This window comes from Stenella coeruleoalba, assembly GCF_951394435.1.
Source record: "Stenella coeruleoalba genome assembly, chromosome: 5".
Classification (NCBI taxonomy): Eukaryota; Metazoa; Chordata; class Mammalia; order Artiodactyla; family Delphinidae; genus Stenella; species Stenella coeruleoalba.
Genome location: NC_137150.1, coordinates 104,757,686 through 104,783,333, shown reverse-complemented (window position 1 = coordinate 104,783,333; position 25,648 = coordinate 104,757,686). Strand labels below are relative to the sequence as shown.

At 33.0% G+C, this 25,648-nt stretch overlaps 1 protein-coding gene across 1 annotated transcript; it reads right to left on the bottom strand.

The window, feature by feature from the left end:
• Positions 1-1,094: 1,094 nt before the first annotated feature.
• Positions 1,095-24,729, bottom strand: POU1F1 (POU class 1 homeobox 1; the record flags this gene model as incomplete). The annotated part of the gene is made up of 7 exons (XM_079922841.1): positions 24,627-24,729; positions 15,746-16,170; positions 12,779-12,928; positions 5,406-5,630; positions 3,194-3,358; positions 2,399-2,459; positions 1,095-1,305 (listed from the first exon to the last, which is right to left on the bottom strand). Exons 2-7 carry the CDS (start codon positions 15,885-15,887, stop codon positions 1,095-1,097), a joined length of 954 nt encoding a protein of 317 aa, XP_079778967.1. The 5' UTR covers positions 15,888-16,170; positions 24,627-24,729.
• Positions 24,730-25,648: the final 919 nt, after the last annotated feature.

The following is a 25,648-nucleotide window of genomic DNA, read 5'->3' as shown; positions in this document are numbered from 1 at the left end:
AGACACTGGAGAAACAACAGCAAACAAGCCAGACATCTTCCTTGCACTTTTACAGCTTACAGAAATAGCAGTGTGGGGCTCAAGAATCAATAAAGCATGTTTTCTAAAGCTAAACGTCAAAAAAGCTAATGTCTGGGAAGAATAAAAAGAACATAACAATATTTCTACAAATTTCTTTTGAAACACTTCTTTGGGCTCTATGCCCTAAATGTTAACTTCAATGGTGTCACTTCTAAGATTTATTCCTAAATGCAAGAATAAAATGTGGTTCTTAAGTGCAAAACTTTTAGTTCAGGACTTCCCTAGTGGCGCAGTGGTTAATCCGCCTGCCAACGCAGGGGACACGGGTTCGAGCCCTGGTCCGGGAAGATCCCACATGCCGCGGAGCAACTAAACCCGTGCGCCACAACTACTGAGCCGGCGCTCTACAGTCCGCGAGCCACAACTACTGAGCCCACGTGCCACAACTACTGAAGTCTGTGCACCTAGAGCCCGTGCTCTGCAACAAGTGAAACCACTGCAACGAGAAGCCCGTGCATCACAACAAGAATAGCCCCCACTCACCGTAACTGGAGAAAGCCTGCACACAGCAACAAAGACCCAATGCAGCCAAAAATAAATAAATAATAAAATAAATTTAAAAAAAAATTTAGTTCAAACAAACTATTAGAGCTGATGGTAAGCAGGACATCAGTTAAGGAATTTTCTAATTGGATCTTCTCTGGTGATACTCTTTATGTGACATTACTGACTAAAATATTAAAAAGCAAATACACAGCCTTTGGAAAAGGAAACTTTAAAAGACCACTCCCGTGTGTGTGTGTGTGTATAAAGAGAGAGGGAGAGATATATTGAGAGAGAGAATCACTGTTTTATTCCTATTAGTCTCTGGCTTAAAAAGTACAACGTGGCTTCTGAGAATAATTCATCAATATAATTTAAATTGTATTTATTTTTAAAGTAGAAAAGAAAAGCTTCTGCAAAAGTTACTGATAGGATTTTTTTGAAGCTAACCAAAAAAGGAATTTGTATTTTGGCTGGAGAAGAGAAAGGAATGAAAAATAGAAAAACTGGCTATTACACAATAGGAAATCTTATCTGCATTCAAGATGCTCCTTAGAAATAGTAAATAAACTCTGATTCAGACTTGTTTTCACCCGTTTTTCTCTCTGCCTTCGGTTGCAAAACCAAACCCTCACTACTTCTTTCTCCAGGTTCAGTTCTTCAGCCATCCGCAAGATCTCTTGAGAGGAAGGTTTATTCTGTTCTCCAAAATGTCTCTCCAGAGCGTCTTTAGCAGCAATACTGGGAGGTGGGGAGTTGACAGGAGAGAAAGGGAGATAGGATATTTTTAGGGATGTTTTTGGCAGATCAAAATTGTTAGGTTGGATTTCCTAAATATTAACATAAAAAGGAAATTTAAAGACTCCGAAAACACCTTCAAAGCTCTTCAACAAAGATAAATGTGCAGTTTGTTGAACATTTGGATGCTTGCTAGTCTTACGTAGGCTACCTATACCAGAGTCACAGGAAGAAATAAGTAGGGGAACCCAGACATTGTGTTTATCCCACTTTGTGCCACAAGAGGGCACTGACTTACTGAGAAGGAAATAATTCTGTAGGCATTTCTAAATGTCCCCAGAAATCATTTATTTACAATAAATGAAATGTTTTGTGTACAACTAACCCACTAAAACAAAAACTGTATTTTAGCAATTCCTCTGTGAGCCTCATGGAAATAACAAAAAGATCAATGAACAATCTTTCTGGCTTGAATGCAAGGAGTTACCTTGAACTTTAAGCAGCTAAAATACTGATGACTAGTTTTGTTATTTGTAATAACATAGATACCATACTGCCAGAGCAAGAATTATGTCTAAAAGGACAATAGAGGGCTTCCCTGGTGGTGCAGTGGTTGAGAGTCTGCCTGCCAATGCAGGGGACACGGGTTCGTGCCCCGGTCCGGGAAGATCCCACAAGCCGTGGAGCGGCTGGGCCCGTGAGCCATGGCCGCTAAGCCTGCGCGTCCAGAGCCTGTGCTCCACAACGGGAGAGGCCACAGCAGTGAGAGGCCCGCGTACCGCAAAAAATAAAATAAAAAGGACAATAGAAACGGTCACTCTATTTAGAAGTGATTGTCCAGTTTCTGTTTTATCCAAAACTTGCAGAGTAAAACTGTTCTTGAATCAAACAATACATACTTTTCCATCATATTTTAAATTTCCAGCTATATCTCACCAGTAATTTATTAAATGTTATGCTTTTTCACCTATCTTATTTTCTCAATTGACTCTATTCATTTTTATGTTATATTGAATCTATATTATGCTTAAATGCTCATTCCATTTGTAAAATATCTTTTTCTTCTCCAGTAACTCTTAATATCTCAAAAGTATACCTGATAGTTGTTCTCCGTTTCCTTTTTCTTTCATTTGCACCCACTTTCTCATTGTATAAAGCTGTGATGGGGAAAAGATGAATAATTACAAAAACAAAGTAAGTCTTTTTATTTTAACTATCAGATTTGGATTCAAAATTTTCTTTATAAAACAATGCAAAATAAAATTACCACACATTTTTGTTTTAAAATTTTGCAGTCTACATCATTTTAGATTACAAGCCCTAGATTAAAATGTTAACACAGAAATAAATATTAACTTAGCAAAAACAATTGTCTTTTAAATCATATCCCTACTTTTGGTTGGAACACTTGCTCTGAATGCTCTCAAACCTTGCTCTTTATCCAGCCTTGACATTAATATAAGTAGATAATTTTATCACAATAAATTGCTCATCTAGCAATTGCTTGTGTGTGCAAATGCTCTGGCTACACTTATATTAGGTTATGAAAATGATTCATGTATAATTACTACCGTATATAGCCCAGAGGCAAAACAATCTGGATGTGTTAAAAAGAATCATTTTACCACTTCACACCTATGCCATATTGTCTAGAAGTTCTCCTTATACCGTTTATTCTCTCACAATTTACATTCCCAGTAAGCTTATTTCTACACTCGCTCTGGCCTTGCTTTTTTTCGTGTGATGAAACAAGATATTTATTTTTCACATCAAAGAGAAAAAGTAAACCCAAACCAAACTTCAAGCCTCTCACTTTAGCATTAATCCAACCAAGGGAAGGCATTGTGTTCAGGTTAGAACATCACTGAGTCTCCAGAAACAACTTTAGTACCTCCTACTTGCTCGGCTTCCTCCAGCCATTTGGATAATATTGCTTTTAGTTTGCATGCATTTTTGAAGCTGAGCTGCAGGTTTTCAAATCGGCAGATAGTCGTTTGACTGAATTCAGAGCCATGCACAGCTGCCAGGGCTTCCCCAACATTTGTTTGGGTGTATCCTGTGAAAAAACAACAAAGGCCATTAACTTGTTTTTCAAGAAGCATTCATTTTGGTCCATTATTGTACAATTTTGTGTATCTTTGTCAATTACCACTTTTAACCATATATTTGTTTGCAACTTAGAATAACAGTAGGGTTCAGTGTAGAACTGTTCAGTATTTCAAAAAAAAATTCCTTCTAGTTAATAAATTACTTTTTTGGAAGTCAAAAGAATTCAGGTAGGAACATCTGCCACTCATAATATTTAGCCAGATTGGTTAGATGTGTCATAAACACTTTAGAAGACATTTAAAAATTCTCTCTTAATCATTTTTATTAAACATCTGATGATATATACTCAAAATCTCTAGTATATTAAATATAATGCATAAAATACATGGTGGTATATCATAAATATTTTTATCTCAACTTTAAGAGTGAAAGATTCAACATGTTGAAGATAAAACTAAGAATTGTGTTTACTTTCCCTAAAACTAAGAATTGTGTTTACTTTCCCTAAAAACATGTTTATTATGAGACTTTGATCACACAATATTTTATGTATACCTCCAAGCATATTTATGATATCATTCAGTAATGCTTCTATCTCCAGGCAAAAAGTTCTCATAGATTGTCTCAAACATTTTTAGACTACAAGTTGATATAAGCCATCAATATAGAATTTGAAACATTCACAGCAATATAAATAGCAAATTGAAAATGAATGTTATAAAGATGCCTACTGCGTGTTTATGACAAATAGTTACTACATATTAATTCAGGGCCTAAGGCTATATACCTGTATGCACAAAATGATTACATATGATGCCCATCAATAAATATCATTAAAAATTACCAGTGGCTCATTTCACAAATGCAAAAGTTTGCACCATCATTTCAATCCATTAAAAAATACATTTCATGCATTAAAATCAAGGTTAATTATTATGGTTATTTACATTAAAAACACTTTTCAATAGAAAGTGAGCAAAGGCTGAGAACAGACAGTTCACAGAAAAGGAATTACACATGACTGTCAAACACATGAAAGAACATCTTTCACTCTTCACTCATAATAAGAGAAATTTAAAATGGAACTACCATGAGGCACCACTTTGACCTATCTGATTTGCAAAGATCCAAAAGATTTAAGCATCTTTTTCCTTCAACAACTATTTTTTTATTCTATGTGCCAGTCACTGTTCTAAGTGCTGAGGATATGCCCCTAAGGAGAAAACAAAAAAGAAATAAATAAACAAAGTACAAAAAACTCCTGCTTTCATGGAGCTCATATTCTGAAAGGTGGCAAAAGAGACACCTATGGTGGTAGTAAAATTTGGTACAACTTCTACAGAGACCAATTTGACATCTATCGAGATTCCAAACACACATACTCTTTGATCAGGCAATTTTGCTTTTAACACTTTCCCTTCACATGTATTTATATAGGTGCAAAATGACATTTATGAAGTTAATTATTGTGGTATTGTTTTCAGTAGCATAAGATTAAAGGCCATACAAATTCCATCAGCAGGAGACTGGTAGTATATTCATAAAATGGAAATTGGCAGATGCATTACAGAAAGCTCTCTAAAAAACTAATATTGAAAGCTCTCCAAAACAAATAGTTAAATGAAAAAAAATCTGTATGAAGAAATATATGTATCTGCTTGTATGTATATGCATAAAATACCTCTGGAAGGCCACACAACACTGATAAACAGGAAAAACAAGCACAAGGGATATATTTCACTTATACCTTTTTAGCCTTTGAATCATACAAAGGTATCTCTTCAAATAAAATATAGGTAAAAAAGGCACTTCAAAACTTATCTCTGAAAAAGAGTACCATTAATTTAGAAATCTATGTATTTTGGCTACTAAGAATTTACAGGGAAATGAAGGTTTTTGTAGGTGTGTCATCATTCGAGTAACTTACATCCACAGTAGATATGTAGAATGAGAACTGTCTTGGACTTTTGAGCAGAGTGTAAGAGACTGAACAGTAACCGAGTAAGAATTTGCAGAGCAGGTTGTGTGCCCCACTGCTCATAACAAGCACATACCTAGCTTAATTCTTCTCACTTTAAATTCATTGGCAAACTTTTCAAGTTCTCGGATTTCCGGAGAATCCATGTCTATTGGCTCTTCAGCCAACTTGCTTTTCCGCCTGAGCTCCTGCTTGAAATCAGCGGCTGTGAGGTCCTCTGCCAGGAGAGGCTGGTGCATGGGAGGAAAGCCATGACTCAAGGTGTGGTCGGGAAACTTATAAAGACAAGGGGCTAAGCTCCCTGTAACAGCAAGAAAAGGAAAGGACCGTTTGTAATTATCCCCCATTTCTATACATGCAAGAGTTTGGCCCATAAGATTATTGTGACAGCCAGTCTCAATTCTGAAAGGTTACCTGACATTCAGTCTTCTGAAATAGAAGAGTAACTTAGTATAAATGCGATGATTTATTTTCCACCTTCCTGGGAGCAGCAAAAACAAAGATACTGCAAAGCCAAAGGGAAGAAGCAGGGACTTGCAAATAATTAAAATAGAAATAAGCAAATTTCACAGAAGTGTGAGTTTTCCATCATTTTTTTCTCTTAAAAGACATCTATTCCTGGGAATCTGAGGTTCAACTTTAACCAGAATGTACATATTCATCTCTGTTTTCTTAATTCATTGAACAAATAATCTATGATGTTTGTTATAATCAGGCACGTGGTTAAAGGCTATGCTGGGAAGTTTTCGTAGGATTGAAAAATTGATTTTACATTATTAAGAAACCCCACTGTTTTTTCAGTAAATGCTTAATTTAGTACAGGCAGGTAAAAATAAAATTATGAGAACACAAAATGCATTAATATGTTTAAATAGATTCGACGTTAACAAGCGTCAGACATTAACAAAAAGTAATTTTTAAAGTTCTATTAAAAAGTCAGCAACAAGAGTTCTTGAAAAGTATAAAATATAATGGAATCACTTCTTGACAATTATTTAGGAAGCAAAAATAAGTGGCAAGGAAGGGTGCAGTTCTAGATATGATAGGTAATCACCCATAAATGATGAAGCATTGAATCCATTTAGTGAGGTAAATAAATCCCAAAAAACTAAAAGATTTAATTTTTAAATTGCTTCTAGATTTCATTCTTCATTTGGAAAGAAGAGTCTGCCTCAGTTGTGGAGCGTGGGTGAGAGGATGGTATAAGCCAAACTCCCACACATTTTATTTTTGTTTTCTTCATCAGTACTTTACATTTTTATTCACAGAGATTTAACTTTAATTTATATTAAATGACACCTGTATAACCAAGACATTTTGATGTAAATAAAATATGCAATAATTAATAATCTTTCTTATGAGTACAAATAAGTATTTAAACTAAAAATAAATGACTACAGAATACCTGCAGTAATCATTCTTAGAAACTTACTGAAAAAATACATCAAGTTTATGCTACCTATAATTTCTCTATAAATACATTCACAAGTCAGACATGAGTAATAGTGTATTTTGCCAGGATATATAAAGCTTACATTAATATATCAACACGTAATGAGCAAAGAATAGTGTAAGTCAGCAAATTGTTGGCTTATATTATTTACATGAGAATATGTAATTATATAGTGTACTCCAGTAGACTATATTACTTTTCTGAAGCAAAATACACACGCAATTGAGAAATTAAACAAAATAGCATAAAATAAATTTAGCCATTTCACAGATGTAAAAAATATACAAAAGAAACTATTCCTGTCTAGAGCAATTAATGTTACTTCTAAAAATCAAAATTATCCAGTTTTATTCTTTTTTTAATATCAATTTTTAATTTATTACATAACTCAATTTGTTAATGTTTATTACCTTTAGGGTTCATTTTTAGCTTTCTATTAGTTTTAGATTTCTGCTAGTTGAACTAAAAGAAAGGACTAATATATAAAAAAGAAAACTGATCACTTTTATTTTTACATTTACTTAATATTTATCTCAAGACTTTTCTTTTGTTTTGCTTTCAGAGTTGAATCTTACACATATGAAAAAATCTTCACTTCTTTCGTCATTCAGAAAGAGCAATGCTACTTAATACACTTAATGATGAAATACTCTGAGAAACAGTAAAAACAGAGACAAATCAGGCTGCTGTTTTATTTTGCATATTTAATGTATTTTAAGGCACTTTGGATAACTCATGTAATCTGTGTCAAATTATTTTTATTTCACATAAGTAATTTGTTGCGTATCGTTTACATGAGATGCAGAAAGGTCTGAATTTGTTAGCAATCTTGATCACTCTTTTCAATTTTTCTTGCTGATAATAGTTGCACTGCTACAAATCTCCATGCTGTGTTCATTTTACATTTGTCATCTTCTTATCCTTATATAAACAAATGAAGTAGAAAAGATATGTATTTTTTACCCACAATTTAAAATTTGAATGAAAACAAGTTAAATAACTCTCTCTTGGGTGCTATGATGAATTCACTACACAGTTGAAACTAGAAGTGAATTCCAATGAACATTGCAGTAAACCACATCAAAATAATCAGTCCATTTTTCAGGTAGTCTGTACTCAGGGAAATCAAATGACTTTAAGGATTTCTGCATCTTAAACATATTTGGTTACATTAAACAAACGCTTTCACACAAAAGTATTATATTTATTTAATAAAATATTGGAAGTGTGCCATCTCTATTTCTGGAAAATTTTAAAGCTAGTTTATACATTATAAATACTCTGGAGAAATGCACATTTAACAAATAAATTTGAACATGAGTCCATAAGAAGTACACAGAAAATACCATGTTCAAAAGTCTGGCATCCAGAGGAAAAAGGAAAGCACAATGTGTGACATGTTTTTATTTTCCGTTAATTGAAAAGTATCCACAATTATCTACAAGGACACGGTTTTCCTGGAGCTAACCTTAAACAGAAATTCATGACAGTCACAAGCACAGCCAAACAACCTGTGGTTTCTATCATATGATCCTATATTTGGCAGAAAATGGGGAGTGATTGGTATGGTATACATGACAAGATATTTAAAATTTTTTTCTAAAGCCTGGATTATTGAAAAGTCAGATTGGGGAGGAGGAGAATAAGATACATTGAGTCCTGTGCCGCAGAAGTTTCATGAACAATTTCCAAAGCATTGCTAAAACAAAATTGTCTATAAGCCTAGAACAAGTGCACACCTAAATATCTTGGAAGTGTTTGTACATTCTTTACAGCCCAAGATGTATTTTCACACTGCAGATTAATCCACCACAGCCTTTCTGAACTGCTCTGCATGTACATCTGGGTGGCGGAGGAGGGAGAGGAACAGAGGTGAGTCTTTTAAAGCAGGTGATGGGGAGGCGATGGTCTTGCCTTGCGGGGACCTGACTCAAGGTTCTGTGATACAGGGCAGGGGGCTCTTCTGCATCACGTGGCTCAGCCAGATGCTAACTGACAACATCTCTGAGGTTATGAAGCTTTAAAAGAACAAACAGGGGAAGCAGAGGGACACAGTAAAATGCACCCACCTTGCTGTAGACTGGAACAGCAAAGTACATTTGAATATCTCCATTTCTGTTTGTTTTTTTTTTTTGTCCTCATGCATGACAACATGAAACAAATCATAAATTTGAATTGTGATTTTTTTTTCTCTTTTGTGCATTTGTACATCCTATTCATGTACAACAGGGTCCTTTTCCTGGTTTTATAAATTAGGTTGATTTGGAGCATAGCCATGCCTGTTTGTTTAAATATTGCCTGTGGCTGCTTTACAATCACCGAGTTGTGTAGTTGAGACAGAGGATACAAAATTTAGGGAAAATACATAGAGTCAGTGCTACTGAAAGTCCTTTCATGATCCAGAGGCAAAAGATGGTCAGAATTACTCCTTCCCTTATTGTCAACACAACCAGAATAAGTTAGGGAAAAGTAAGACTAAATAAAAGAAAAAAATGAAACAGAAAAAAAAAAAAGACAACTTAAGAATGAAGAGATGGGCTCCAACGTAGACTATTTCTCTATGTCACTGTCAAACAGATTTCTGTTACCCTTTGCCTTAGCCCAGGTGTAAAGGGCACTTGCAGCCATACTAGTCTTTTCTCTCATTATCCACTTCTCATAAGAAAAGAACATCCATCTTCTTGATTAATTCTCCAATATCAGCTATTTTGCTTTCCTGATAAAATTCATTTTTAAGCAAGGACTCTTACAGCACATCTTGGGTGGCCATTATGTCATAACCTTGCTGGATTTAGCAATCATTACCATGTAGCTGATTTGCCCAGTTTCCACAGGACGGTGGACAAAGTACACAGCTCATTAAGCTTGTTTTCTAACTTGGACCCAGCTTTAGAAACTGGAGAAGAGACACAATGTCAGATACCCAGGAATCAGAGTTTTGAAGGGTTTTTGTTGTTATTTTGCTTTATTTTGTGTTTTTCCAGAAGAGATTTTTGAATACCATTTATAATTCCCTGTTTCCTATTATCTATACTGTAGGCTGTTGAATTATTTAAGTTCTCAGGAGGAAAGAGACAGAAGAAGAAATGTAACTGGGAATGTATCTGAAGAGAAGATCAAGGAGAAAGCCAGGTTGAGTTGGTACAAAGTTGCCACAACTCAACTCTGATAGACCTGTGGTACCCACTGCAACTTGGATATGAAGAGACTGACACTTGGAGATGCTGACTTGAACAAGGTTTGTAATTAGTTCCTGGTGTGGCTAATTCATTTCATCCAATCAGTCATTCTCTTTGGTATGCCCACACCTGGTCTATGAAGCACAGTGAATTCATCTGATGATTAGAATCCTCCCTACCAACCTTAACAAAATATTAGCTATAGCTCTTGTCTTCCGATGGGTTATTAATTGAATGAAATGCTCAAACTAAATGTAAGCATCAGAGTATAGTGACAAAATAACCGTATTCAAATAAAGCAATTTCACACCCTTTGAAATATGGTTCTTTCTGCAGCTTCGCTTTTATATGGAGTATGTGACAATGCATCTGTCTTTTTTGTTGATGATTAAACGCTTCTGTGGATTGTGTGGAAGCAGCTGATTTGATGAACGCCTTGAGACTTCTCAGAAAATTCAAATGACATTGCCAGGTTTCTCTTGTGTTTTTTATACCTTTTCTGAATTCCTGAATACTTCTGAATTCTTGTGTTTTACAACTCAATTTGTGTAGCTTCTCTGGGGATGATGGCAGAAAGGTTCAGATTCTCTGAGATCTAATCGGCCATGATGCAAAGGCTAATTACCAAATATATGTCAAAATAGTGTCATTGTAACAAATTATAAAGCACACCATATTTTAATGATATCCCTCTCAAAAAATATTCAAATATAATCTCTATGCTTGCTATGGTGAATATTTCTTTCAGTGACAAAATATATTTAACTTTGTTTTAAGACTACAACAATACCTCCAAATCTTAGGGCAAGTTTTCTCGTGATTATCACCAACCCAGGCTTTGAATCATTTTAAAGGGCTTTTCCAGGGGCCTCTCCTTTTTAACTTTTAATGAGGAAGAGAGTTTGCTGAGCCTGCCAGGGAAACTTGTACCAGCAAAATCTGAGCTGCCTGTGAACTCTCAGTGTGAACCTGGGCCTGTTGTCTCCAATCCTGGAAATTGGAAGGGTGTTAGATTTCTCAGGCCTGCTGTGAACTCCACAGACACTGGCCTAGATCTGGTGAGAGGGAGGTGGTAGCAAAGTCCGTCTAAAAGTATTTGGTCTGTGGCTGGTTTTATCTTTGTGCCAACCTCAATCCATTCCTGCCACTTGCTGGGTATAGAGGGAGCCTATAGTTGTACCGGCGTTCCTGGAACTTACTGTGAAGGAAGAGCAAGGCCTTTTTCCTCCAAGAAAGGGCAGCACGTGGCCATGAGCTTGTTATTTCCAGTCTCCATAATCAAAATGTGGTGGAGGCCACAGAAAGAATTCTGCGTGCACCTCTAGTGGCTAAATGCATATTATTCTATTTTATAATGAAAATAGTTCATCATCAAGGGCTGTTCTCATTAACCATGAATACTGATTAACTACTACGTATATGAATCATAAATGATCTGTTTTCAAAGAGGAAGAAAAAATATGGCTTTCTTTATTTCTTACTTATTAAAGAGAGACATTAGGATTTACAGGTAACCATTAAGAACATCAATTTTCATTTTATATAAAGGTGAGGATACTAGTTTATTCAGAATGCTGCCTAATAGAAGGTAAAAGAAGCTAATTTGTTCTGAAATATTTTATTTTAAAGTTTTAATGTTTTATTGAGTCTTAAACTGAGAAATTCTGAGAAATGAAAGGTTGGTGAACTAAATTCTTTGTTCAATTTTATTTCAAATGTATAAGCATAAATCCATATTTGATGTTTTATTACCTACTCTGGATAACAAAACACAAGAAAAGATTTCCCTAATATGTGATTTCTCTATCCAGAGTTTCTCAATATCACACAAGCGTGCACACACACACAAACACACACACTCACATTCTCCCATAGATCCTTGGTAGTTTATTGTTACCCACAGTATTTCTCTCCCTGCTGCAGAAATAAATATAAAAGATTAAGGGATACCCCCAAAAAACTTCTGTGCCCAGCAAAATTGTTTCTATGGCCATATCCTAAAATTAAGTCATGAATTTTGTAATGAGTGGATCTCTTAGGTCATATTTTCTTTTCCTTAAGAAATGTGCTATCAATATCTTCATGCAAGTGTCAATAAACAAGTAGTTTATCTTGATCTAGTGATGTTTTACTCATTCAAAGGGAAAAAAGATACGTAACTTCAACTATTTCAATCTCATCTGAGACTCAGAAGCATCTCAGACAGGGCTGCCAAAGACTCAACTATTGCTAAAGCAGCTGCAAATCACTCTTAGCCTTCAATGTCTTATTTATCTTTATGGACCAAATGGCCAGGAGAAATATTGTGGTGAGGAGAATGCTCTAGAAGTTGGTCTATCTGCTTTGGTAGCCACGTAAGATTACTGAGCACTTGAAATATGAAATACTAGTGCAACTGAGGAACTGAATTTTAAATTTGACCTTATTTTAGTTAATTTACAACTAAATTTAAATAGACACATAAGGCTAGCAGCTACCTTATTATTACTGTAGGCAAGCCCACTAATGGCATAAACAAGTGACAATGAGCAGTTTGGCAGTAGAGAATTAAAATAAAAATCACACAAAGCAAACACAAGAGTTAAGAGGCATAGCAGCTCAGAGCTGGGTAGAATAGGGGCAATCAGGTATAACTATTATGGTCTCTGAAGACATCACAGATCAGAGAACATTTCAATAAGCGGTGGTTTTACCAGCATTTCCAAGGTTAAGAGATCTGAAATTCATGATATACTCTGGTCAAGATTCCCTCAGACCCAGGAAATCCATCCAAGTGTCCCCAAACTCAATCTTATATGTAAGGACAATTTTTCTTACCTGCCATCACTCCATAGGTCGATGACTGGTTTCCATAATGACAGGAAGGAACAGAATAATGAAGTCCTGTTGCTGTGTTTCCCAATGTTGTCACCAAGAAATATGTGCACAAACATTTAGGAGTTTGGATCAAAGACAAAATAGACGGGACTGGTAAGAAAATGTACGAGGATTCAAGACACATTCATTTCATTTCAAAAGTACACGTTTAAGCTATTCTTAAAGTTATATGCCAATAATTTATTCTCATTTGGGGGCGGTTCTCTGATGAGTAGGTTAAAACTAGAGGTTGAAATTTGTCTCAAATAATGAGATCATGAATCATCAAAGTGGACTAGAGCCTTCATTAATTATATCCTGTGCTCTGTGTTGGGGTGATTGACCAGTTTGAAACTTGGCTAATCGGAAGTAGCCGAATTCTCGCAGGTTCCACTCAATATAGACATTGCAAAGAACTGACGAGAGGATACTTTCTTAAAATTCTTGTATAACATAGTATAATACTGGTCTTTTTCTGGAACAATGAATACAGAAATCAACTCCTGATCAGTCTTTACTTCTGCTTATTCACCTAACAAATTTTTTCTATCAAAGAGGAAATGGCAGAGCCTCTAGCCTTTTACTGGATATAATAATAAAAAACCCCACTAAGTTCAGAGGCTTATGAAAAGCCTGTGACAATGTACGATGTATTTAGGCTGGTGTTGAAACCTTGAGGTTGTAGGTTTTCTTCATGCACACAATTAATTCAACGAGTCTAATGATGAAGCTGGTCAAAAAATAAGTTCGTTGATTGTTGAGTAACTTGAGGTTTATAAAGGTTGAACCTAGCATATAAACTTAACCTCATTTATAAATAGTTATAGGTTTCATTGAATTAATGTATATGTTGAAAGTATACATTTGAATTACTAAACTTTTATCAAGCTTTAAAGATGAATAACAATGGACTACTGACAATAAAATCACTAGCCAACGTTTTCTTATGTATTTTATTTTCGCTTTTTTTTCATGATATCCTGAATGTAGTGGTGGATTTTCATAAATAAAGTTTTATCTTCTTGAATAATATGAGATATTATAAAGAATAGATTTAGAATCCTTTGAAAATATATGGTCTACCGATTAAAGACAAAATTTCTTCAGAACATAAAACATATTTTCTCTAACTATAACTCAATTTTTAATATTTTAAAATATCTGCATAAATTTTCATTTTACAACTGACACAGAGAGAGAACTGAAATCATTTTACTTTATAATGATTACTATGCATTCCAAAATTAAACAAATAAACATGAAACGCATTCAATATCTAAGTGCTCTTCTCATTATAATCACTATTTTTAATTCCTTACTTAGAAAATTAGATGTATATGATTACACTTTGATGGAAAAATTATAAAAATCAATGTTATTGTTATTTAAAACACGTTAGATCACTTTTATTGATTATGAATGTTTTTACTTCCAAGGTTTAAATACCTTTTGTCTTTCTGATGTGGGGAAGTAGTGTAAAAGGGTAGGCTAACTTACTAAATACACTATTTATTTATTTTTAAATTATTTATTTATACATAATTATTTATAATTATGTATAAATTAGTTATAAATATTTATAACTTAGTTATAAATTATTTATTTATACATTATTTACTTATTTTTAAATAAATAAATAGGGTTTTGACCTAAACTTGCTTAATTTTAACCTCAATTCCAAATTTTACTTTTATTCTAGCCAAATACTATCCACACACAGTAGATTAAGCAAACAATGCATTTTCCTTCTCATCACCAACCTATATAAATGCCTATTATGTAAAATATACAATTAGCTATGTGATGGTTGTTTAAATTTATTTATACCACACCTCCTTGATAAAAATACCTTATTACATTTTCCAAAAAGTATGTTTGAGGATATTTTCATTAGTACATTTTAAATTAAATTCTGAGAATGTTTAGTATATAAAAAATCACTACATTAATAATTTTCCCAGAGTCTAAATATATGATCTCTAGATACTTTAAAATTCAGCTGAAGATTAATGCTAAACTTACGTATAAGTTTGAAAGCTGCTTAATTATAACAAAAGATAAGGCTAAAATACTTTAAATCAGCATATAAATGTATCAACTCAAATTTTGATTTTTAAATGTATAAAATTTAGTTCATATTTAGATTGCTTTTAAAACAAGTGGAAAGTGCTGTTAAACAGAAGACATTTACTCAACTCAAGACTGTTTATAAATCAACTTCAAAACACTTTGTTACTGCATAAAAAATGGACACATTAAAAAAATATACTTATTTGCTTGGTTGTGTTTGAGACAATATATTTGAATTCTCAAGTTTAATTTTCATTTAAGAAAGTTATATAAGAAAATATAAAAACTTTGAAGTCTCTTCAGAACTCAATTTTGAGAAAATTCAACTCGGTCCATGGGCTCTAAATATTATATTGCCTCTAGATTTGATTTCTGAGTTTTTAATTATGCTAAAAATTAAAGTATTTAAAGTAATACTTTAAATTAAAGTATTTAAGTAATTAAAGTATTTAAGTAATTAAAGTAATTAAGTATTTAAACACTTCATTATTTTATTCTTTGAAACCCATTGTTGTTGGTATTTGGAATCATTCAGTTGTGTTTACTGTGAGGTGTATGACTGTTTTTAGACATGGTAGTAAATGTAATCTAAAAACCAAATAAATCTCAGACTCACTGTTTACTTATATAGAAAACAGATCTCTTTTTATAATAAAACCAACAATAATAGAAATTACTACACTTACTAATATTTCTTGAAAATTTTCTTAGGCATTTTGACCTCTTCAATATCCTGAATATTTAACTTAACACCAATGAAAATAAAAGAAGCAATGAGATTCTAAACTAACAAGATTCAAAGCGTCCACCCTGACATGTTAGGCCCAGCCACACGTAGACGGTTATTGGAGTCAGTACCTGTGGACATCACGTTGGTGGCGTGGTTGGAGACTGGTAGGCACTCGGCAGCGCTGTGATGCATTATCAGAGGCAGAGTTGCAGAAGACTCAGAATTCAGAGGTATAAAGGTATCAGCCGAAGTAAAAGGTTGGCAACTCATTCCCACAAAAGAGTAGAAAAATGAGGAGAAGTCTGCTCCTCAAGTCAGAGTTTTATTATATCACCATCTCAAAGGGCCGTTTCAAATCTCACTACCTGCATATATACATCAGGGAGGCTCTGAGCACCAGGAGGACGCGTGCTGGTATTTATACTGCAGGGAAATCCCTTTATACATGTTAATCGTCTTTTCCCAGGGGTATTGCTTCATCAATCTGGACAGTCTTCCTTCTTACCCAAACATAATCCATGCCCAAGTGGGGAAGCTGGTTCTTGGGTACAGACTGAAGGCCAAGGAGAAATATGAAACTTTATTTAACAACTTCAGTAATTCAGACCTTTTAGAAAGGAATCAAGAGCTTAAAAAAAAAAAGTGCCCTCAAAGAAATAACACTACAATGAATTGAAAAACACTAGGTGTGTTTTTGCTACTAACAAAATGATAAATTTATACATATGAGATATTTTTTTTCATAACCTCATTAAATCTGAAAAATAACAAAACAAGAGAAGTACACGCTACATAATTTTAAGAAGCAGAATTTTAAAGTTTAAATTGAAAGAAGCATAAAAGACTAAATGTGAGAATGAATATATTGCCAACTAGTGATTCACACTCAATATAATTCTGAAAAACAATTGAATTTTTACTATATCACAAATAGAAAATGTTAAAATATTAAATAAAATTCTAGTAATTTGTAGAGAAGATGAACATTAGTGATAGTATCTTTCCCTTGGTTTCAATTTATTCAACAAGAACATACACTTAGTGAGCTCTTACTAGATGTCAACACTATTCTAGTCACTTTCTACAGTTATGTCAGCAAATGTCACATCTTTGTGAGATCTGTACCATTCTCACTAACCTTGATTGTGCCAGAGCCTCTGATCTTTGCCATTCCACTCCAGAACCTGCACTGGGTGCAAACTTTCCACACAAAATATATTGACATTATAAGACTATGAAAAAAATAATATACTATAAACAATTGATTCAAAGATAATTATCAGTATAATGATTTCACAATGATCATGATTTCTACATATAAATGAATGAATGCAATACTGCCTTTATTATGTATACTAGGGATAATATAGGAACCAGAAGTAACCTGACAGGCAGAGATATTACTGACATAAGCAAGGACTTATGCTCCATTAGATATTTTTGAAATTTTATATTATGGAATATTTACCTTGGAATTGGTTGCTTTGTGCTAAATTTAATGTTGATATTGATGAGAATACACTTTCAAAAACTTGAAATTTGAACGCTTGTCATTAACCAGTAAATATTTTGTAGGAAAAAGATGTTATAAGGTTGCCCAAATCATGAGATATTGCCTGAAAATATTTATTGTAAAAATGACATATTTTCCATTCTGAATTCTCTTTGAAGCTCCATTTGTCTTCTCTAATGAGAGAAGAAGGTTACAGATAATCAAACGTATTTATTTTACTTTTGCAGAATTCTTGTAATTTTCAGACTTCACCTATACAAAAAAGTATTTTTTTGATGTGTTTATAAAGAGAATTTTTTTATAAAGAGATTTGCTAAGAAAATTAAAAGTTTATAGGGCATCAATAATTGTAAAAATAAACTAAATGATATTTAGAGAGAATAGTACTTGAAAATTGCCCCTAATAATTTTGCTATAGTTTGAGTCATTGGAATATGTCGGTAAAGTATATGAACCAAATGATAAAGAGGAGCACTGTAAAACTTGCCTGGAAGAGCAACAAAGAACTTCACCAGTATTTGCCATCTAAAATTCTAAAATTGCAATTTTAGACATAATTTCCTTAATAATGGTTTAAAAATTTTTAACTATTTATGCTATGAAGTGGAAACCAGACTGTTACAGTTAAAACTGTGTAAAGCCAGGAAGTAGATGTTCCCATTATAATCTTTACTTAGCACTGTAAATTATTAATTTATCAGATTTTTAAATGAGTTTTTGTACACAGTTTTGCTTTTGCATAGTATTGAACTATATAGCTCTATTACAATTTAGCCATTTATTGTTGGGTGTTTGTATTGCTTTTTGCTTTTCACTTTTATAAATAACAGTGCAATTAACTCTTTGTCCAAAATGGTTTTTTTACACGATGCATTTTTACAATTTATCTATATGATTTTTTGAATATCCCTCCTTATGATGGGTTCTTAGAAGTGGGATTATGAGTTTGTCTTATGATATTTTTAAAGTTCTTGAAAACATTCTTTAATTGCTTTTCGAAGGACTTTTTTTTTTTTTTTTAGAGCAGTTTTAGGTTCACAGCAAAACGGAGCAGAAAGTACTAAGAGTTCCTATATGTACTCTGCTCCCACACATGCACGGTCCACCTCACATCTGCACCAGAGCGATACATTTGTTACAATTTGTTGCAATGGTACATCATTATCATCCAAAGTCCACGGTTTACATTAGAGTTCACTCCTGTGTATTCAACTAGTTTGAACAAATATTTAATAACCTGTATCAACTATTGTAGCATCAAACAGGATAGTTTCACTGCTCTAAAAATCCTCCTTACTCTGCCTATTCATTCTCCCCTTCCTCCTAACCCCTGGCACCATTGATCTTTTGACTGTCTCCATAGTTTTGCCTTTTCCAAAATGCCATGTGGTTGGAATCATACAGTATATAGCTTTTTCACATTGGCTTCTTTCACTTGGTAATATGCATGTAAGTTTCCCCCGGATCTTTTTAGGGTTTGGTAGCTCCTTTCTTTTTTGCTCTGAATAATATTGCATTGTTTGGATATACCACAGTTCATCCATTCACCTACTGAAGGACATTTTGTTACTTCTAAGTTTTGGCAATTTTGAATAAGGCTGGGGTATACACCTGTGTGCAAGATTTTGTGTGGACATAAATTTTCAGCTTCTTAGGATAAATACCAAAGAGCAAGATTGCTGGATTGTATAGTAAGAATATGTTTAGTTTTGTAAGAAACTGACAAACTGTCTTCCAAAGTGGCTGTACCATTTTGTATTCTCACCAGCAGTGAATGAGAGTTCATGTTGCTCTACATCCTCCTCAGCATTTAGTGTTGTCAGTATTTTGGATTGTGATCATTCTAGTAGGTATGCAGTAGTATTTTATTGTTTTCTTAATTTACTATTCCCTGATGGCATATGATGTTGAGCATCTTTTCATATTTATTTGCCATCTGTATATCTTCTTCAGTAAAGTGTTCAGATCGTTTGTCCATTTTTAAATTGGGTTGCTGTTTGTTCTTATTGTTGAATTTTAAGGGTTCTTTGTATATTTTGGATAACAATCCATTATCAGATATGTCTTTTGCAAATATTTCTTCCCAGTTTGTGGCTTGTCTTCCAAGTTTCTTTTTCAAACAATTTGTTCTATTATGATTTGGTTTCAAATACCAGGAACAAGTTGAGCAAAAAATAATTGTTTATTATTAGGTGATACAGAGGATTCTTGGAACTCACAGAGGTCAGGCCATAGGGAGGGACTGAATAGGAAATGAAAGCCATCTGCCACATCTCTCTGACTCTCCTATCTCCTTTACTCTGTGTCTCTCACCTTTTAACTCTCTACAACACAACCTACGTTGAGTCCATCTATGGCCACTTCACAGATCTCCAGATCACACCTTAAGCTCTTAACCAAAGAGACTATTTTGCCATTTCTCAGTCTACATTTATGAGAGAAACATTCTGATTGGCCATGGCTTTTGTTGTGTTCCAGAAGCACAACGTGGTTCCCTGTGTCCACATTTGTGAATGGATTGGGTTGCATTGGAAGCGTTCAGGCATTTGTAGACAATGAAGGATGGATTGCTACCTGGGAAGACACCCTTAAAATGTGACTGATGCTGTTCTGCAATTTCATAATAGCCTCAGTAGAGTAAAACTTAAACATTTTTCTTGCTTTCTCAATGGTATTAATAAACTAAATTTTAAACACTTAACTCTATTAGTCACTTAAGACAATAGCATTTTATTAATTTAATTTGCATTTTTATTGTTAATATGTTATATTTTCATATTTATATTAGCTATATGTATTTGTTTCGTTAATAAAAGATGTTATGTTTTACCTTTTTACTTAATATTTATTTTTATTATCAATTTGTACGTGTTTTTTAAATATATTAAAACATTAATTTAATTATCATTGTTTACATCATTTCATGATTAAATTTTTTAAAATTTCTTGTTTGTCTTTTAAATTTATATTGGATATTGACATATATAATGTTTTGTCCATGAACTAAATATGTTGATCTTTTCCTTTGTGCATTTCTTAGTGATTTTAAGTTTTAAAATTCTCTTTTGTCTAGAAGTTTTGTTTTCGTTTTTGTTGTTTTTTATTTTGGAGCCTTAAAAAATTCCTCTTAACATTTTAAGCTGATGTATGCATTATGTTTCTAGAGTTGATTTATTTAAAACTTTTTTCTACTGAGATATAATTGATATACAGCACTGTATAAGTTTAAGGTGTACAACATAATGATTTGACTTATATACATAATGAAGTGATTACCACAACACGTTTACTTAACATCCATCATCCCATATAGATGCAATATTAAAAAAAAATGTTTTTCCTTATGATGAGAACTCTTCGGACTTACACTCTTAACAACTTCATATATAACATACAGCAGAGTGAATTATCTTTATCATGTTGTACATTTCATCCCTAGTATTTACTTTTCTTATAACTGGAAGTTTGTACCTTTTGACTACCTTCAACCAATTTCTCTTTCCCCTAACCCCCACCTGTAGGAGCCACAAATTTGATCTCTTTTTCTATGAGTTTTATTTGTTTTTGAAGTATAACTGACCTACAACACTATGTTAATTTCTGGTATAGAACATAGTGATTTGATATTTCTATACATTTCAAAATGATCACATTGATAAGTCTAGTTGTTATCTGTCACCATACAAAGATACTACATAATTATTGACTATATTCCCTATACTATATATATCACAACTGTGACATTTATTTTGTAACTGAAACTCTGTACTTCTTAATCTCCCTCACCTATTTCTCTCCCTCCACTCACCTCCCCTCTGGCAACCACCTGTTTTTCCTCTGTATTATGACTCTGTTTCTGTTTAGTTATGTTTGTTCATTTGTTTTGTTTTTTAGATTTCACATCTCAATGAAATCATACAGTATTTGTCTCTCTCTGCCTGACTTATTTCACTTAGAATAATACACTCTTGATCCATCCATGTTGTCACAAATGGCACAATTTCATTCTTTTTCATGGCCGAGTAATATTCCACTGTTTACATACACCGTATCTTATTCATTCATCTATTGATGGACACTTAAGTTGCTTCCATATCTTGCCTGTTGTAAATAATGCTGCAATAGAGTTCATTTATAATTTCTTAGATACTAATGAAAATTATAGCATAATTTGAAAACTATCAGATAAATAAGAAGAAAAATCCACTTCAAGTTAAGGTAATAATAGAAAATATAGCAGACATCTTGGTGAGGCACATTTGTTAGTTTGGTTCATTCACTGTAGCTTCTGTTCAATTAAGTAAACAATTATTTTTTAAAAAATAAACTGAGTTTTGACAGAATAATCACATTTTGACAAAAATATATAAACCCAGAAAAACTGCTGTTACGTTATTAGGAAATAATACTCAAATCTATTTGTCTCCAGATAATAGAAGTGAAATCTTTTTTCCTTTTTCACATCTTTTTTCTTAATTTTTCTACATTTTTGCATGAGTTAAGAAATAAAGTAATAGTTCAGCATGTAGATAGATTTTGGAGCCAAAATCTTTGGGCTTGAGCTCAAGCTTGACACCTTAATAGCTATGAAGTGACAGGAAAGTAACTTCACCTTACAGTGTCTCAGTTTACTTTTTCTATAAAATGGAGATAATACTAATAAGTTCTCTATAAATGTTAAGAATTATTAATATGTGAATTTTAAAATAAACATTTATGCTTATTAAGCCTATGTGCTTTATGGTAATTATTTTCTTTGATCCTCACATTAATCCAGCAACCTAGGCACTGTTTTACAGACTGGGAAACTGAGGAATAGAGAGATTAAAGACTTACCAAAAGTCATACGGTAAGTAACGGAGATGGTATAGGAATCCAAGCCAACCATTTAAAGCCTAAACAAGTTACATAGTACTGCCTTTTATTGTATAAGGAAAAGGTGTATTGATTTTGAGATTTATTAACTATAGTTCCCTGACTCTTTCTACGTATGTTTATATTTAGACTTTTTGCTTGTCACATGACTTCAGGGAGAAAACATGGAAAAAGAGCTAATTCTCTACAAGATGTAGTATTCTCACCTTCTCAGCATATGGGTCTCTGTATAAACCTATATTAGTTCCCAGGTGTATTACATGAATAATATAGATATTATTTCTTGTGGGGTAATGGACTGGCACTACTAAATAATTTAACCCTATTCAATATGTTCAATTAATGTTAATATTCTTTCTTTACCAATTTGTAATTCAAATCACTTTGAACTAATTAGAATTTATATATATATATATATATACACATATGTTCTCTCTCTATATAAACAGAGAGAGAGAGAGAGGAGAAGGAATTAAGATGGGGGATTCCCATCAGGATATGAAAATGAATCTCAATTAATTTATTCAGTTAGTGTAAGTGACAATAAAATGTAGTATTCCCACAACTCAACATTTGAGAAGATGATAGATTTTACTCAAAGCAGTTTTTAAAGAAAAGATTATACAGACATATGGCTTGAAAAGAAACTCTGTTACATTGGAAGCTGACATTATTCAAAACATGCAGCAGTCATGCATGTCATATTTAGCTCTTTGTTGATTGTGAAAGCAGCAACGAATGTGTGCATTATGCAGTTTATTCTTGCTTAAATTCTTTCGTATCCAGAAATCAAGGTTCTTTATTGCCCAAGGAAGAGATAATGTCAATGACTTGCAGCCTTGCTGAAGATGAATGCTTTCTTAATGCTGTCTAAAGGGTAAACTTGGTACTTATGGAAAATAAATGTCAAGGTGAGACATTGACTTAGGAATGATGCTCTTCCACAAGGGCCATATCCCTGTTGTACTACAGTTCATGGGTAGATTTATTATTTGTCTCACTCACTTAATAGAGTAAGTCTTGTCTAAACAATGGACTGCTGCACTTGAATTAACTTAGTTGGAAAACATCTTTGCTCCAAGTTTCGTTAGACAGCGCTAATACATGATGCATAGAGGTACGTTCTGGAGTGAGTAAATCTTTCACAAGAGGTGTTTGCTATTTGAACCTAAATTAGAAATTATATTGTTATTCGCTATACTCATGGTGTAAAAAAAAGATTAGCTCCTTAGTAGTCTTATTGGGTGACACAAGGATATCATGTGGTGTAACAAGAAATGTATACAGAACACAGCAAATTAATTGATACTGTGCCGAGTGAGTCTGACTCCTTTTTTCATTTAGGTATCTCTGAAGATGAAAGAAGCAAATGCTTTCCTTAGTTACTGCAGTGAGATTATTTAATTATAATCATCTGGCTGTGGCTTAGTTCAGGACACAAGATAATCTAATGTAGGGGTTGTAGAAGGGGGACAAGGTAAACAGGGGTGCAAAGTAGGAGAAAGAAAGGTGTTTCATTTCCTCTGATAGAGATCAAAGGCTAAGTTTGATTATTTGGGATTGCCTCAGTATTTTGTGTTCTTTTTGAGGCGGGCTGGAATATGTCAACTAAAAAATTCAGTTATTTATGTGTGATTCCCAACATTTGCTAAAAAATATTTCACTCAAGTTAATGTGGTAATCATTTCATGATGCATATAGTCAAATCATTATACTGTACACCTTAACCTTATACAGTACTATATGTCAATTATACCTCAATAAAACTGGAAGAAAAACATGTTCTTAAAGTGACGGTAAGCAAGGCATTATAGATCATAATGAAGAATTAGAAGGCTTTCAGAAGACAAATTAATACTATGTACTGCTTTAAGACTACCTCTCCTGAAATGTTATCTATACCATTTACTCCTCTTCTGCTTATCCTATGCTTTGTTTTTTTTTTTTTTTACTACAATGTTTATGCTGCTTTTATATTTCCTACTTATCAGGCAGCAATGTCATGAGCAGATAAAGTGTTTTTAAATTTGTGTGATCATTTGAGAAACAGATCTAATAACCTAAACTTTCATAAATCTATATTATTCTGAGTCAGATGTGGCTATATCTATTTTCAGTCACTGATTAAAATGGGGGAAAAATGAATGGCTTGATGAATGTGGGAGAACTAAGTAGCAGCGTATCTAAATTTATTGAAAACCCCCAGTGCCTGGGGGTCATTATTTAAGAATAGTTCTGAGGGCTGCTCTTGGCTCACAGGCACACATTTCTGGTTAGTGCCCAATTATTAGGAAAGAACATTCTTTTATTGTAAACAATGTTTTCTAATTTGAATACAGATTCAATTATTGTTTATTGAACATCTACTCTGTGACCCATTTGTGCTAAGTGTTTTGAAATATATCATGTTACCCCAGCATATGTTACTTAATTGAGTGTAATTTTAACAATATCCAAGTGATTTTATGCTGATCTCTGTTCTATATTTTCCCGACATTGTTAGATATATAAATTTTAAATGTAAATTTGTTATTTATGTTTCTTTAGTTGAAAATACTTCCTTTATGTTTCTTGTAATGTTACTATCACAGAAATATCTAAATATTCTGACTTGTACTTACTTTAAAAATCTTAATCTCTCCACATATATTTTCATCCAGTACAAGAACTCTTTCAGTGTAGTAAGTGAACAAGTCTGTGGAGGTAATTTCAATTCTTTCTTGGGTGTCTTATTAAGCAAGTAAAGTGCATTTGTTTCTGCAGAGGAAAATGGAGAGAACAGATTAAAACAATTTAGCAATTAACCATATACGTTTGTGTCCTGTGTATGTGTATGTATGTGTATACATATATATTTTTTATGAATAATTAGCTGCCTAGATCTTAGGTCTCTGAATAAAAATGAAGGTAATTACATTACTCCTGACAGGAGCCTAGAAGTTTAATTAAGAAAAAATGAAAGGTTCAATAAAGGGTAAATAAAATTAGAATTTCTTTCACTGAGACACCTGCCTTGAACCAGATTGATTCTGCAAATGAAAACCACTCTGTTGTACATTAAAGAAAGGAACTATCTCTGAGGATAAAGCTGTTCTTCCCACGGTTCTCAGAGAACATGTAGAGTGTAAACAAGGTGTTTTGACAGAATTTTTTAAAGCTAGATTAGCTAAATTTTGAATTTTAAATAATGATAAATAATGAATCTTAGTAAAACAATAACTGACTTGGAAATGTTTATGACAATAAAGTTGAACACATAAAATAAATAAAACCAATAAATGTCATAAAACCAAAGACATTGATATTCTTAGGATCATGGAAGAATGAAAATTAAAAAGTGAGTTTTAATGGAGTCATCTATGAAACTGAATATGGTCAGAATCACCTAATTACTTCACTGTATGAAATAAGATCATTTAAAAATACATTATATATTAAAGTGAATATAATAATTCTATTTCTAATGAAAAATTGAGTCAATGAATCAGACATCATGAATGATGAGTGATTAAAATATTGATAATATTTACAAAATATAAAAAACACATGACAATTATTTTGCAAAATACATTTCCCTTTAATAAACAGAGGTATTGACTAGTTGATACATAGTGAAATAAACATGTTTCTTACTTGCCTTACT